The sequence below is a fragment of the Electrona antarctica genome, assembly GCF_951216825.1.
Source record: "Electrona antarctica genome assembly, contig: scaffold_40, whole genome shotgun sequence".
NCBI classification, from domain to species: Eukaryota; Metazoa; Chordata; class Actinopteri; order Myctophiformes; family Myctophidae; genus Electrona; species Electrona antarctica.
The window spans coordinates 188,300-204,013 of NW_027638523.1; the positions used below are offsets into that span (position 1 = coordinate 188,300).

The window sequence follows — 15,714 nt, forward strand, 5'->3', positions numbered from 1 at the left end:
CAAGGTGTTTGTGGGGTCAACCATTGCAAATGTAATGCACTCCCAGTTATTGGTATTGGATTTTGTGTACAGTACATGTTTGACTATGACAACGCCACAATATGGTGATGTCGGCCAACACTGATCCAGACAGGACACTATGCTACCTAAGACACTTAGATCAAACTGAGATCATGTGTGACCCATGGGGTGTACCATTTGTGATCACAGTACTCTTAGTAGTTATACTGTAAGAACACATGCACTATCACTGACTGTTACTATATGACTATATACTATACACACTGCTGTTGCAGTGCTGCTAATAGATGATGTTATGTATACACTTACATGTGTGATATTATCTGCTGCTAAGTGTTGTCTCTCACCTGCACAACAGACTGTGATTCTATATTAGTATATTATATACATTTCATGTGTTTATTTTACATTTTGTATTTAATATTGCACTTGCAAGTTTATATTGTACATACCAGTACTGTATATGACATCACATCAAACTGCATTTGATTGAGTTTTTCTTTCTCTTCTGCACTGTAATGTGTTATGTATTTTTGTTTTAAAATAAGCATTTCTAATTGTATGTATTATTCCCTTGCACATTATACTATATTAGACATGTTATATTAGACATTGTGTTATGTTCACATCATTGGCTGCATTCCAACTGAGAAGAAATTAGCACAATACATTTTGTAAATAATTGTTCTATTGATATATGTTTTAAGTTGTAAACATGGTTGAAATAAAACGTGTTACCTTGAAATATGCGTTGTGTACGTTCTTAAATATGGCCCAGAACAGGTTTTAAAACATTCATATTTTCCAGTTAACTTATATCTCTACATTTATTGATTGTATACTAGATAGAACGTCCTTGCGGTCATGTTTCCATCCATCCATGTCCTATATATGTATTAGTAAAGGCTAGTAATTAGTGTCTATTTGGGGGTCCTTGGCGTGACGTTTGGGAACCACTGATATACAGCAGGGTATAAAGCCTTTTAAAACAAACAGCAGCATGTTGTGCACTCACTGTAAGTAAACATTGCACTTTAACATTGTCACCACAAACAATAATAGCAATGATTGTTACAAGAACATATAGCCATTTTAACACACCTGAAACATTGCACACTAGAAAGCTGAAAGAGTGATAACAGTTCCATGTGATGATAGACCTATTACTGTAGTTCTGCTGAAACTCATCAGAGTCAAAGAGGTGTGAAATGGTCTCAGTTCATCCAAAATGTGATCATTAGCAGGTGATCTGTCCAATGCCAGACAACGAGTGACCATTAACACGTTAATCTCTGCATTTGAATGCATATAGTGAATGAAGCATCAGCCATCATCATTTAGCATGTGTACATTTTAACATGGGGAAAGAATGTGGGGTTTGTTCATTATTTAGCATTTGAAAAACATTGAATAAAAGTGCATTCATCACCACCATATTGAGAGAGAACCCTGCAAAAATGTATCAGCTTATGTTTTTGTTCAGTGTATTTTCATTCAATCCCTTCCAGTTTCACTATGACTTATATGACTGGATATGGAGACAGTAACCTCTGTTACTGAACAAACAAATAATTAATATAGGATATAATTGAATAAGTATAATGATATATCCTGATTTATCTTGACTTATCCTGATCATTTATTAATACTATGGACACATGTTTCTGCACACAGGCCTACACATTACACAATGGGATTTCACTGTAAATATAGATAAGAAATGAAATGAAACCAATAGCGCACAATAGAATATGAGACTTTGATTTGACAATATACTTATTTGCTGTTCCAGTCCTGTACAGAAACCAGACCACTGTCTTCTATACTAAAGTGGAAACAAATTGAACCTACATTACAACCTAACACATAAAATACAAGGGGTGCTGTATATAGGCTACTTGTAAAAGACAAGATGTGAAGGCTTGTCTACTATTTATAAATATTGTTTGAAACAAATAGGCCTAACTGTTTTACTTCCGTTTTCTTGTTTTTAATAAATGTTTAAAGTCAAGATTTGTTTTTTATCTGTGGTTTGTAAGTGTTCCAAGATAAATTAAGATAAATGGGATGTAAATCACAGTATGAGCAGTTGTTTCTTCACCAGAGCTGGTTCTCCTTGGTTCTGATGTTACTGAAATAATGTGGAGAAATCCTCAAGATGAATGGCTCTGCTGCAGTAACAATTAATTCATATCCACTTATTCAATAGTTAGATTGTACATATTTATCCAGATACTGAGTAAGTCATTTTTGGATTAACTACTATACTGCTTTTTAAGGTTTATTATAAACCAGCAGTTGTTATGCACCACATGTGGAAGAACTCCCAGAAAACAGCAGGTATGCTGGCACTCTTATATATTTTACATCACAATGAAATACTGTTCTGTTTCCCACTGCATTTGATTGAGTTTTTCTTTCTCTTCTGCACTGTAATGTTTTATGTATTTTTGTTTTAGTTATGATTTTATATATGTTTCCTGATGTGTGCAAAGCACATTGAAATGCCTTGTTGGAATTTGCTATACCAATAACGTTATTTTATATTTATGCTGGCTCCTGCTTTGACTTTAAGAAACTCCTCAATGGATCACTAGACTAGTAGACTAAATATTGTTCAACCAAAGTGGACTGTTATGTTCAAGTGGACTCTGTTTTCGACCATTGAATGGTTTTTCTCCAGATTTGGAAAACCAGTTCTTAAAGGGGCATTCCACTCATTTTCAACATTTTACTATGTCATTATATACCTTAGAGCTGCATTAAACATGCCAAAATATTAGACAAGTTGTTCTGATTTTGTACCAAAACTCCCCAGCCACATAGACAAAGCCAACACTCAATGGAAATCAGACTTTGAATAGGGGACACATTAGCACATTCCAAACCAGCCTGGGACAAGAAGCATAGAGGTGTCACTGACACCAAATGGGCCATTAGACACCGGGCTCAGGAAACAAAAGAGAAACACATGTAAATTTGTCTTTGTTGAAATGGAGCCATGGGGTGAATTAACCCCAATAAGGCTAAATAAACCAAAAGTCCTACAACAATAAGGTAAACTTAAACTCTTAAACTTAAACTGGAGATAATCTAAGAGTGATTGGATTAGGCTTCCTTCAAGTACATGGCGAATGCACTCATTCCTTGCAATGTACTTACATACACTTACATATGTTGCGACCTTCGGTCGCAACATATGTAGGTACATTGCACTGAAGTCCCCAGGTCCCCCCAGTCGAGCTTGTACCTGTAACTTGGGGGAAGTCTATTATAATTATTACTGATTCTCCAGTAAAGACATGTTGCCTCTACAAAAACCACACTACAAATGAAAGAAACCAGAACAAGAGAACACACACCCATTGATTCTGATTGGACGGAATTAAACAATGGCCAAGTAAACCACACCCATCAACAAAGCTAATTGGCCGAATGACTATGAGTCACGCCCACCATTAGGAACACATAAAACCAGGGCTCCAGCACAACTAATCATTCTCTAACAGAATCTTGCCTGAGGAAGGACCAACCAGTCCGAAACGTCTACTTTTCCAGCTCTCCTTTATATTTGATTCCGTCGTGAGTGAAGCGCCACCGTCGAGTCATGAGAGGTATTCTGAAAAGAAAGTTTGAGGAGGTCGACGATGAAGATCCATTCTACTCCTCACCTCCATCATCGTCCCTGCCTTCTCCTGCCTCCACGGAATGGGATTCTGATGGGGAGAGCAGCTCCTCAGAAAGCCAGGACTTTACAACTAATGGTTCTGCTTCACCTGCTGCCAGTCAACCCATCCAGTCTATTCTGAAGAGGCCAAAGCTGGAAGGGAGGCAGAGCAACGTGCGCTTTGATCTGGTGACGGTGTTCTACTTCCCACAATGCCAGGGTTTCACTAGCGTACCCTTTCGCGGGGGTGCCAGTCTGGGCATGTTGCACAGGCACAGCACTCTCCGCAGATACACAATGGCAGAGCACGCCCTGGAACAACGGAGTTGGCGCAGAGAGAGACTACGAGAGAGACGGAGAGAGGAGAAGCTTGAGGCTTTGAGACACCAGTTGATGGCCAATGTTATCATTGACCAGAGAGAATATGAGCGACTGACTGCAGACCAGGTCCCAGACGGAGACACTGACGTCCACATCACCGACGCCGAGCTGGAGGATGGGAACAGCTTCCTGCAGCCGTACTCCTACAAGCACAGACAGGCACTCCTGCGAGCAGCAGGTGTGAAGCACATTGACAAAGAGGAGAAGAGACAGCTGCATTCCCTGCGTGTCTTCAGGGAGGACTCTGGATGCAATTGCCAGGGTTTCTGTGAGCCAGAGACTTGTGAATGCAGTCTGGCAGGAATCAAGTGCCAGATGGACGCATGCCTCCCATGCTGCACTAAAGACGGCTGCGCAAACATTCAGGGACGCGTAGAGTTCAACTCCAGACGCGTGCAGACCCACTACATCGACACCGTCATGAGGCTAGAACTAGAGAGGCTACTACAAGATGATACGCCTGACCGTAGAGACAAGCTGGACGGCGTGTTCAACTCTGTTGATGTCCCGTCCCCAACACCACTGGTCATGGTGACCTCCAGCTCCTCCCAACACTCGGACGGTCCAGAGAGTTACATGGTGTCTGAGATGGACCTGCTGGACAGAGGCCAGTACCTGGTCCAGAGCTTCATGGGGGAAGGAAGCTTTGGGACGGTGGCCAAAGCCATCAGCACGTTCACCGGTGACACAGTGGCCATCAAGATATTGAAGAATCGCCACAATCACGATGAATTGGCAGCACATGAGGTAAGCAATAGCATTGTTCTTGAAGATTTTAATATTTGGCTCTGATTTATCATTAAGTTATCTAATCTAAATCTTTCTTGTATTCCTAGATGGCTGTGTTGCAAATGATGAAAGTCCTGGACCCTGACACGTGTGGAACAGTGAGATTTTACGACAGCTTTGTGCATAAAGGATTGAGATGCATGGTGTTTGAGTCTCTGGATGTTAATCTCCTGGATTTCTTGAACGAGAGACATGTCCATATGTCCATGATGGAGACGAGATGCATCATACAGCAGGTATGGCTTTGACAATTACATTTTAAAGTAATGGAAAAAATATTGATACAAAGATACTGAGTTGAATTTCTGAATTTCTGATCATGCTCTTTATTCTTGTCTTGCAGCTTGCCATTGCACTCCAGGCCCTGAAGGGAATCGGTCTGATCCACACAGACATCAAACTAGACAACATCATGCTGGTGAACCAACGACAACAACCCCTCAAAGTCAAACTCATTGACTTTGGTCTGGCCGTTCCTGTCTCTGAGACCAAGCAACGGAGGATCAGACCTCCTCTTCAGTATAGGTGAGCCTTATTATCTGCTTCACTGAAAGCTCAATGCAAACAAATATTAAAATGGAAAGTGTAACGAGTGCAATTGAGAACTTGAAGAAACTTGAAAGTTGCTAACATTATCCTTTTCTTTTACAACCCACAGATCACCAGAACTCTTCCTGGGCCTCCCGATCACAGAGGCACTTGACATGTGGTCACTGGGCTGTATGGTGGTTAATGGGATGCTGTTCCGTGATCTCTTTGGCGGGAAGACTGAATATGATGTGGTGAGTATTGTGCTGATGCACTGTACATTACTACATGCATCCTGACTGTACTCTTTAATCCATAGTTATAGCCTAACACTGTTAATGAAATATTCTCAATATGTGAAATATCCTGTGTTTTTTCTACAGGTTCAATCCATCCTCTTGACACTTGGTATGCCAGAGCAATCCCTCTTGGATGCTGGACAAACAACCTGCAGCTATTTCATTCAGGAAGACGATACATGGAGATTTAAGGTATGACTGCAACTAATATTGGAGTAACAACTTCATCTCTGAAATGTTCAAGAATAGGCTGTCTTTGCACGTCATTCAATCAGATCACTAAAAATGTTTTGTTTTGTGTTTTCCAGGAACCAGAGGAGTATTACACAGTGCAGGAGTTAAAGGCAGAACTGCTAATAGAGGATGTTATGTATACACTTACATGTGTGATTTGCTCACTGGAAGAAGTGTTCTCCTCCCTGCGTTGCGATGCTGATGAAACATCTTGTGACGTCTTCATGGACCTGTTGAAACGAATGCTTCATCTGGATCCAGAGGGGAGGATAACACCTGACCAGGTGTTGGACCATCCCTTCATCACCATGCCTCACCTATGACCGTCTCAAGGTGTTTGTGGGGTCAACCATTGCAAATGTAATGCACTCCCAGTTATTGGTATTGGATTTTGTGTACAGTACATGTTTGACTATGACAACGCCACAATATGGTGATGTCGGCCAACACTGATCCAGACAGGACACTATGCTACCTAAGACACTTCAGTCAACTGAAACTGAGATCATGTGTGACCCATGGGGTGTACCATTTGTGATCACAGTACTCTTAGTAGTTATACTGTAAGAACACATGCACTATCACTGACTGTTACTATATGACTATATACTATACACACTGCTGTTGCAGTGCTGCTAATAGATGATGTTATGTATACACTTACATGTGTGATATTATCTGCTGCTAAGTGTTGTCTCTCACCTGCACAACAGACTGTGATTCTATATTAGTATATTATATACATTTCATGTGTTTATTTTACATTTTGTATTTAATATTGCACTTGCAAGTTTATATTGTACATACCAGTACTGTATATGACATCACATCAAACTGCATTTGATTGAGTTTTTCTTTCTCTTCTGCACTGTAATGTGTTATGTATTTTTGTTTTAAAATAAGCATTTCTAATTGTATGTATTATTCCCTTGCACATTATACTATATTAGACATGTTATATTAGACATTGTGTTATGTTCACATCATTGGCTGCATTCCAACTGAGAAGAAATTAGCACAATACATTTTGTAAATAATTGTTCTATTGATATATGTTTTAAGTTGTAAACATGGTTGAAATAAAACGTGTTACCTTGAAATATGCGTTGTGTACGTTCTTAAATATGGCCCAGAACAGGTTTTAAAACATTCATATTTTCCAGTTAACTTATATCTCTACATTTATTGATTGTATACTAGATAGAACGTCCTTGCGGTCATGTTTCCATCCATCCATGTCCTATATATGTATTAGTAAAGGCTAGTAATTAGTGTCTATTTGGGGGTCCTTGGCGTGACGTTTGGGAACCACTGATATACAGCAGGGTATAAAGCCTTTTAAAACAAACAGCAGCATGTTGTGCACTCACTGTAAGTAAACATTGCACTTTAACATTGTCACCACAAACAATAATAGCAATGATTGTTACAAGAACATATAGCCATTTTAACACACCTGAAACATTGCACACTAGAAAGCTGAAAGAGTGATAACAGTTCCATGTGATGATAGACCTATTACTGTAGTTCTGCTGAAACTCATCAGAGTCAAAGAGGTGTGAAATGGTCTCAGTTCATCCAAAATGTGATCATTAGCAGGTGATCTGTCCAATGCCAGACAACGAGTGACCATTAACACGTTAATCTCTGCATTTGAATGCATATAGTGAATGAAGCATCAGCCATCATCATTTAGCATGTGTACATTTTAACATGGGGAAAGAATGTGGGGTTTGTTCATTATTTAGCATTTGAAAAACATTGAATAAAAGTGCATTCATCACCACCATATTGAGAGAGAACCCTGCAAAAATGTATCAGCTTATGTTTTTGTTCAGTGTATTTTCATTCAATCCCTTCCAGTTTCACTATGACTTATATGACTGGATATGGAGACAGTAACCTCTGTTACTGAACAAACAAATAATTAATATAGGATATAATTGAATAAGTATAATGATATATCCTGATTTATCTTGACTTATCCTGATCATTTATTAATACTATGGACACATGTTTCTGCACACAGGCCTACACATTACACAATGGGATTTCACTGTAAATATAGATAAGAAATGAAATGAAACCAATAGCGCACAATAGAATATGAGACTTTGATTTGACAATATACTTATTTGCTGTTCCAGTCCTGTACAGAAACCAGACCACTGTCTTCTATACTAAAGTGGAAACAAATTGAACCTACATTACAACCTAACACATAAAATACAAGGGGTGCTGTATATAGGCTACTTGTAAAAGACAAGATGTGAAGGCTTGTCTACTATTTATAAATATTGTTTGAAACAAATAGGCCTAACTGTTTTACTTCCGTTTTCTTGTTTTTAATAAATGTTTAAAGTCAAGATTTGTTTTTTATCTGTGGTTTGTAAGTGTTCCAAGATAAATTAAGATAAATGGGATGTAAATCACAGTATGAGCAGTTGTTTCTTCACCAGAGCTGGTTCTCCTTGGTTCTGATGTTACTGAAATAATGTGGAGAAATCCTCAAGATGAATGGCTCTGCTGCAGTAACAATTAATTCATATCCACTTATTCAATAGTTAGATTGTACATATTTATCCAGATACTGAGTAAGTCATTTTTGGATTAACTACTATACTGCTTTTTAAGGTTTATTATAAACCAGCAGTTGTTATGCACCACATGTGGAAGAACTCCCAGAAAACAGCAGGTATGCTGGCACTCTTATATATTTTACATCACAATGAAATACTGTTCTGTTTCCCACTGCATTTGATTGAGTTTTTCTTTCTCTTCTGCACTGTAATGTTTTATGTATTTTTGTTTTAGTTATGATTTTATATATGTTTCCTGATGTGTGCAAAGCACATTGAAATGCCTTGTTGGAATTTGCTATACCAATAACGTTATTTTATATTTATGCTGGCTCCTGCTTTGACTTTAAGAAACTCCTCAATGGATCACTAGACTAGTAGACTAAATATTGTTCAACCAAAGTGGACTGTTATGTTCAAGTGGACTCTGTTTTCGACCATTGAATGGTTTTTCTCCAGATTAACTGGAAAACCAGTTCTTAAAGGGGCATTCCACTCATTTTCAACATTTTACTATGTCATTATATACCTTAGAGCTGCATTAAACATGCCAAAATATTAGACAAGTTGTTCTGATTTTGTACCAAAACTCCCCAGCCACATAGACAAAGCCAACACTCAATGGAAATCAGACTTTGAATAGGGGACACATTAGCACATTCCAAACCAGCCTGGGACAAGAAGCATAGAGGTGTCACTGACACCAAATGGGCCATTAGACACCGGGCTCAGGAAACAAAAGAGAAACACATGTAAATTTGTCTTTGTTGAAATGGAGCCATGGGGTGAATTAACCCCAATAAGGCTAAATAAACCAAAAGTCCTACAACAATAAGGTAAACTTAAACTCTTAAACTTAAACTGGAGATAATCTAAGAGTGATTGGATTAGGCTTCCTTCAAGTACATGGCGAATGCACTCATTCCTTGCAATGTACTTACATACACTTACATATGTTGCGACCTTCGGTCGCAACATATGTAGGTACATTGCACTGAAGTCCCCAGGTCCCCCCAGTCGAGCTTGTACCTGTAACTTGGGGGAAGTCTATTATAATTATTACTGATTCTCCAGTAAAGACATGTTGCCTCTACAAAAACCACACTACAAATGAAAGAAACCAGAACAAGAGAACACACACCCATTGATTCTGATTGGACGGAATTAAACAATGGCCAAGTAAACCACACCCATCAACAAAGCTAATTGGCCGAATGACTATGAGTCACGCCCACCATTAGGAACACATAAAACCAGGGCTCCAGCACAACTAATCATTCTCTAACAGAATCTTGCCTGAGGAAGGACCAACCAGTCCGAAACGTCTACTTTTCCAGCTCTCCTTTATATTTGATTCCGTCGTGAGTGAAGCGCCACCGTCGAGTCATGAGAGGTATTCTGAAAAGAAAGTTTGAGGAGGTCGACGATGAAGATCCATTCTACTCCTCACCTCCATCATCGTCCCTGCCTTCTCCTGCCTCCACGGAATGGGATTCTGATGGGGAGAGCAGCTCCTCAGAAAGCCAGGACTTTACAACTAATGGTTCTGCTTCACCTGCTGCCAGTCAACCCATCCAGTCTATTCTGAAGAGGCCAAAGCTGGAAGGGAGGCAGAGCAACGTGCGCTTTGATCTGGTGACGGTGTTCTACTTCCCACAATGCCAGGGTTTCACTAGCGTACCCTTTCGCGGGGGTGCCAGTCTGGGCATGTTGCACAGGCACAGCACTCTCCGCAGATACACAATGGCAGAGCACGCCCTGGAACAACGGAGTTGGCGCAGAGAGAGACTACGAGAGAGACGGAGAGAGGAGAAGCTTGAGGCTTTGAGACACCAGTTGATGGCCAATGTTATCATTGACCAGAGAGAATATGAGCGACTGACTGCAGACCAGGTCCCAGACGGAGACACTGACGTCCACATCACCGACGCCGAGCTGGAGGATGGGAACAGCTTCCTGCAGCCGTACTCCTACAAGCACAGACAGGCACTCCTGCGAGCAGCAGGTGTGAAGCACATTGACAAAGAGGAGAAGAGACAGCTGCATTCCCTGCGTGTCTTCAGGGAGGACTCTGGATGCAATTGCCAGGGTTTCTGTGAGCCAGAGACTTGTGAATGCAGTCTGGCAGGAATCAAGTGCCACATGGACGCATGCCTCCCATGCTGCACTAAAGACGGCTGCGCAAACATTCAGGGACGCGTAGAGTTCAACTCCAGACGCGTGCAGACCCACTACATCGACACCGTCATGAGGCTAGAACTAGAGAGGCTACTACAAGATGATACGCCTGACCGTAGAGACAAGCTGGACGGCGTGTTCAACGCTGTTGATGTCCCGTCCCCAACACCACTGGTCATGGTGACCTCCAGCTCCTCCCAACACTCGGACGGTCCAGAGAGTTACATGGTGTCTGAGATGGACCTGCTGGACAGAGGCCAGTACCTGGTCCAGAGCTTCATGGGGGAAGGAAGCTTTGGGACGGTGGCCAAAGCCATCAGCACGTTCACCGGTGACACAGTGGCCATCAAGATATTGAAGAATCGCCACAATCACGATGAATTGGCAGCACATGAGGTAAGCAATAGCATTGTTCTTGAAGATTTTAATATTTGGCTCTGATTTATCATTAAGTTATCTAATCTAAATCTTTCTTGTATTCCTAGTTGGCTGTGTTGCAAATGATGAAAGTCCTGGACCCTGACACGTGTGGAACAGTGAGATTTTACGACAGCTTTGTGCATAAAGGATTGAGATGCATGGTGTTTGAGTCTCTGGATGTTAATCTCCTGGATTTCTTGAACGAGAGACATGTCCATATGTCCATGATGGAGACGAGATGCATCATACAGCAGGTATGGCTTTGACAATTACATTTTAAAGTAATGGAAAAAATATTGATACAAAGATACTGAGTTGAATTTCTGAATTTCTGATCATGCTCTTTATTCTTGTCTTGCAGCTTGCCATTGCACTCCAGGCCCTGAAGGGAATCGGTCTGATCCACACAGACATCAAACTAGACAACATCATGCTGGTGAACCAACGACAACAACCCCTCAAAGTCAAACTCATTGACTTTGGTCTGGCCGTTCCTGTCTCTGAGACCAAGCAACGGAGGATCAGACCTCCTCTTCAGTATAGGTGAGCCTTATTATCTGCTTCACTGAAAGCTCAATGCAAACAAATATTAAAATGGAAAGTGTAACGAGTGCAATTGAGAACTTGAAGAAACTTGAAAGTTGCTAACATTATCCTTTTCTTTTACAACCCACAGATCACCAGAACTCTTCCTGGGTCTCCCGATCACAGAGGCACTTGACATGTGGTCACTGGGCTGTATGGTGGTTAATGGGATGCTGTTCCGTGATCTCTTTGGCGGGAAGACTGAATATGATGTGGTGAGTATTGTGCTGATGCACTGTACATTACTACATGCATCCTGACTGTACTCTTTAATCCATAGTTATAGCCTAACACTGTTAATGAAATATTCTCAATATGTGAAATATCCTGTGTTTTTTCTACAGGTTCAATCCATCCTCTTGACACTTGGTATGCCAGAGCAATCCCTCTTGGATGCTGGACAAACAACCTGCAGCTATTTCATTCAGGAAGACGATACATGGAGATTTAAGGTATGACTGCAACTAATATTGGAGTAACAACTTCATCTCTGAAATGTTCAAGAATAGGCTGTCTTTGCACGTCATTCAATCAGATCACTAAAAATGTTTTGTTTTGTGTTTTCCAGGAACCAGAGGAGTATTACACAGTGCAGGAGTTAAAGGCAGAACTGCTAATAGAGGATGTTATGTATACACTTACATGTGTGATTTGCTCACTGGAAGAAGTGTTCTCCTCCCTGCGTTGCGATGCTGATGAAACATCTTGTGACGTCTTCATGGACCTGTTGAAACGAATGCTTCATCTGGATCCAGAGGGGAGGATAACACCTGACCAGGTGTTGGACCATCCCTTCATCACCATGCCTCACCTATGACCGTCTCAAGGTGTTTGTGGGGTCAACCATTGCAAATGTAATGCACTCCCAGTTATTGGTATTGGATTTTGTGTACAGTACATGTTTGACTATGACAACGCCACAATATGGTGATGTCGGCCAACACTGATCCAGACAGGACACTATGCTACCTAAGACACTTCAGTCAACTGAAACTGAGATCATGTGTGACCCATGGGGTGTACCATTTGTGATCACAGTACTCTTAGTAGTTATACTGTAAGAACACATGCACTATCACTGACTGTTACTATATGACTATATACTATACACACTGCTGTTGCAGTGCTGCTAATAGATGATGTTATGTATACACTTACATGTGTGATATTATCTGCTGCTAAGTGTTGTCTCTCACCTGCACAACAGACTGTGATTCTATATTAGTATATTATATACATTTCATGTGTTTATTTTACATTTTGTATTTAATATTGCACTTGCAAGTTTATATTGTACATACCAGTACTGTATATGACATCACATCAAACTGCATTTGATTGAGTTTTTCTTTCTCTTCTGCACTGTAATGTGTTATGTATTTTTGTTTTAAAATAAGCATTTCTAATTGTATGTATTATTCCCTTGCACATTATACTATATTAGACATGTTATATTAGACATTGTGTTATGTTCACATCATTGGCTGCATTCCAACTGAGAAGAAATTAGCACAATACATTTTGTAAATAATTGTTCTATTGATATATGTTTTAAGTTGTAAACATGGTTGAAATAAAACGTGTTACCTTGAAATATGCGTTGTGTACGTTCTTAAATATGGCCCAGAACAGGTTTTAAAACATTCATATTTTCCAGTTAACTTATATCTCTACATTTATTGATTGTATACTAGATAGAACGTCCTTGCGGTCATGTTTCCATCCATCCATGTCCTATATATGTATTAGTAAAGGCTAGTAATTAGTGTCTATTTGGGGGTCCTTGGCGTGACGTTTGGGAACCACTGATATACAGCAGGGTATAAAGCCTTTTAAAACAAACAGCAGCATGTTGTGCACTCACTGTAAGTAAACATTGCACTTTAACATTGTCACCACAAACAATAATAGCAATGATTGTTACAAGAACATATAGCCATTTTAACACACCTGAAACATTGCACACTAGAAAGCTGAAAGAGTGATAACAGTTCCATGTGATGATAGACCTATTACTGTAGTTCTGCTGAAACTCATCAGAGTCAAAGAGGTGTGAAATGGTCTCAGTTCATCCAAAATGTGATCATTAGCAGGTGATCTGTCCAATGCCAGACAACGAGTGACCATTAACACGTTAATCTCTGCATTTGAATGCATATAGTGAATGAAGCATCAGCCATCATCATTTAGCATGTGTACATTTTAACATGGGGAAAGAATGTGGGGTTTGTTCATTATTTAGCATTTGAAAAACATTGAATAAAAGTGCATTCATCACCACCATATTGAGAGAGAACCCTGCAAAAATGTATCAGCTTATGTTTTTGTTCAGTGTATTTTCATTCAATCCCTTCCAGTTTCACTATGACTTATATGACTGGATATGGAGACAGTAACCTCTGTTACTGAACAAACAAATAATTAATATAGGATATAATTGAATAAGTATAATGATATATCCTGATTTATCTTGACTTATCCTGATCATTTATTAATACTATGGACACATGTTTCTGCACACAGGCCTACACATTACACAATGGGATTTCACTGTAAATATAGATAAGAAATGAAATGAAACCAATAGCGCACAATAGAATATGAGACTTTGATTTGACAATATACTTATTTGCTGTTCCAGTCCTGTACAGAAACCAGACCACTGTCTTCTATACTAAAGTGGAAACAAATTGAACCTACATTACAACCTAACACATAAAATACAAGGGGTGCTGTATATAGGCTACTTGTAAAAGACAAGATGTGAAGGCTTGTCTACTATTTATAAATATTGTTTGAAACAAATAGGCCTAACTGTTTTACTTCCGTTTTCTTGTTTTTAATAAATGTTTAAAGTCAAGATTTGTTTTTTATCTGTGGTTTGTAAGTGTTCCAAGATAAATTAAGATAAATGGGATGTAAATCACAGTATGAGCAGTTGTTTCTTCACCAGAGCTGGTTCTCCTTGGTTCTGATGTTACTGAAATAATGTGGAGAAATCCTCAAGATGAATGGCTCTGCTGCAGTAACAATTAATTCATATCCACTTATTCAATAGTTAGATTGTACATATTTATCCAGATACTGAGTAAGTCATTTTTGGATTAACTACTATACTGCTTTTTAAGGTTTATTATAAACCAGCAGTTGTTATGCACCACATGTGGAAGAACTCCCAGAAAACAGCAGGTATGCTGGCACTCTTATTTATTTTACATCACAATGAAATACTGTTCTGTTTCCCACTGCATTTGATTGAGTTTTTCTTTCTCTTCTGCACTGTAATGTTTTATGTATTTTTGTTTTAGTTATGATTTTATATATGTTTCCTGATGTGTGCAAAGCACATTGAAATGCCTTGTTGGAATTTGCTATACCAATAACGTTATTTTATATTTATGCTGGCTCCTGCTTTGACTTTAAGAAACTCCTCAATGGATCACTAGACTAGTAGACTAAATATTGTTCAACCAAAGTGGACTGTTATGTTCAAGTGGACTCTGTTTTCGACCATTGAATGGTTTTTCTCCAGATTAACTGGAAAACCAGTTCTTAAAGGGGCATTCCACTCATTTTCAACATTTTACTATGTCATTATATACCTTAGAGCTGCATTAAACATGCCAAAATATTAGACAAGTTGTTCTGATTTTGTACCAAAACTCCCCAGCCACATAGACAAAGCCAACACTCAATGGAAATCAGACTTTGAATAGGGGACACATTAGCACATTCCAAACCAGCCTGGGACAAGAAGCATAGAGGTGTCACTGACACCAAATGGGCCATTAGACACCGGGCTCAGGAAACAAAAGAGAAACACATGTAAATTTGTCTTTGTTGAAATGGAGCCATGGGGTGAATTAACCCCAATAAGGCTAAATAAACCAAAAGTCCTACAACAATAAGGTAAACTTAAACTCTTAAACTTAAACTGGAGATAATCTAAGAGTGATTGGATTAGGCTTCCTTCAAGTACATGGCGAATGCACTCATTCCTTGCAATGTACTTACATACACTTACATATGTTGC

The 15,714-nt window shown here is 39.4% G+C and overlaps 2 protein-coding genes across 4 annotated transcripts in view; both read left to right on the plus strand.

Moving 5' to 3' along the window:
• LOC306917958 (uncharacterized protein) overlaps window positions 1-15,714 on the plus strand; it is a 338,291-nt gene that overhangs the window by 85,671 nt on the left and 236,906 nt on the right. The gene's annotated exons all lie outside the window — the stretch shown is intronic.
• Window positions 3,629-4,561, plus strand: LOC306917973 (cysteine/serine-rich nuclear protein 3-like; the record flags this gene model as incomplete). Its single annotated transcript, XM_079530874.1, has 1 exon — window positions 3,629-4,561. A coding segment is annotated over one exon (933 nt), but the record flags the coding sequence as incomplete, so codon positions are not given.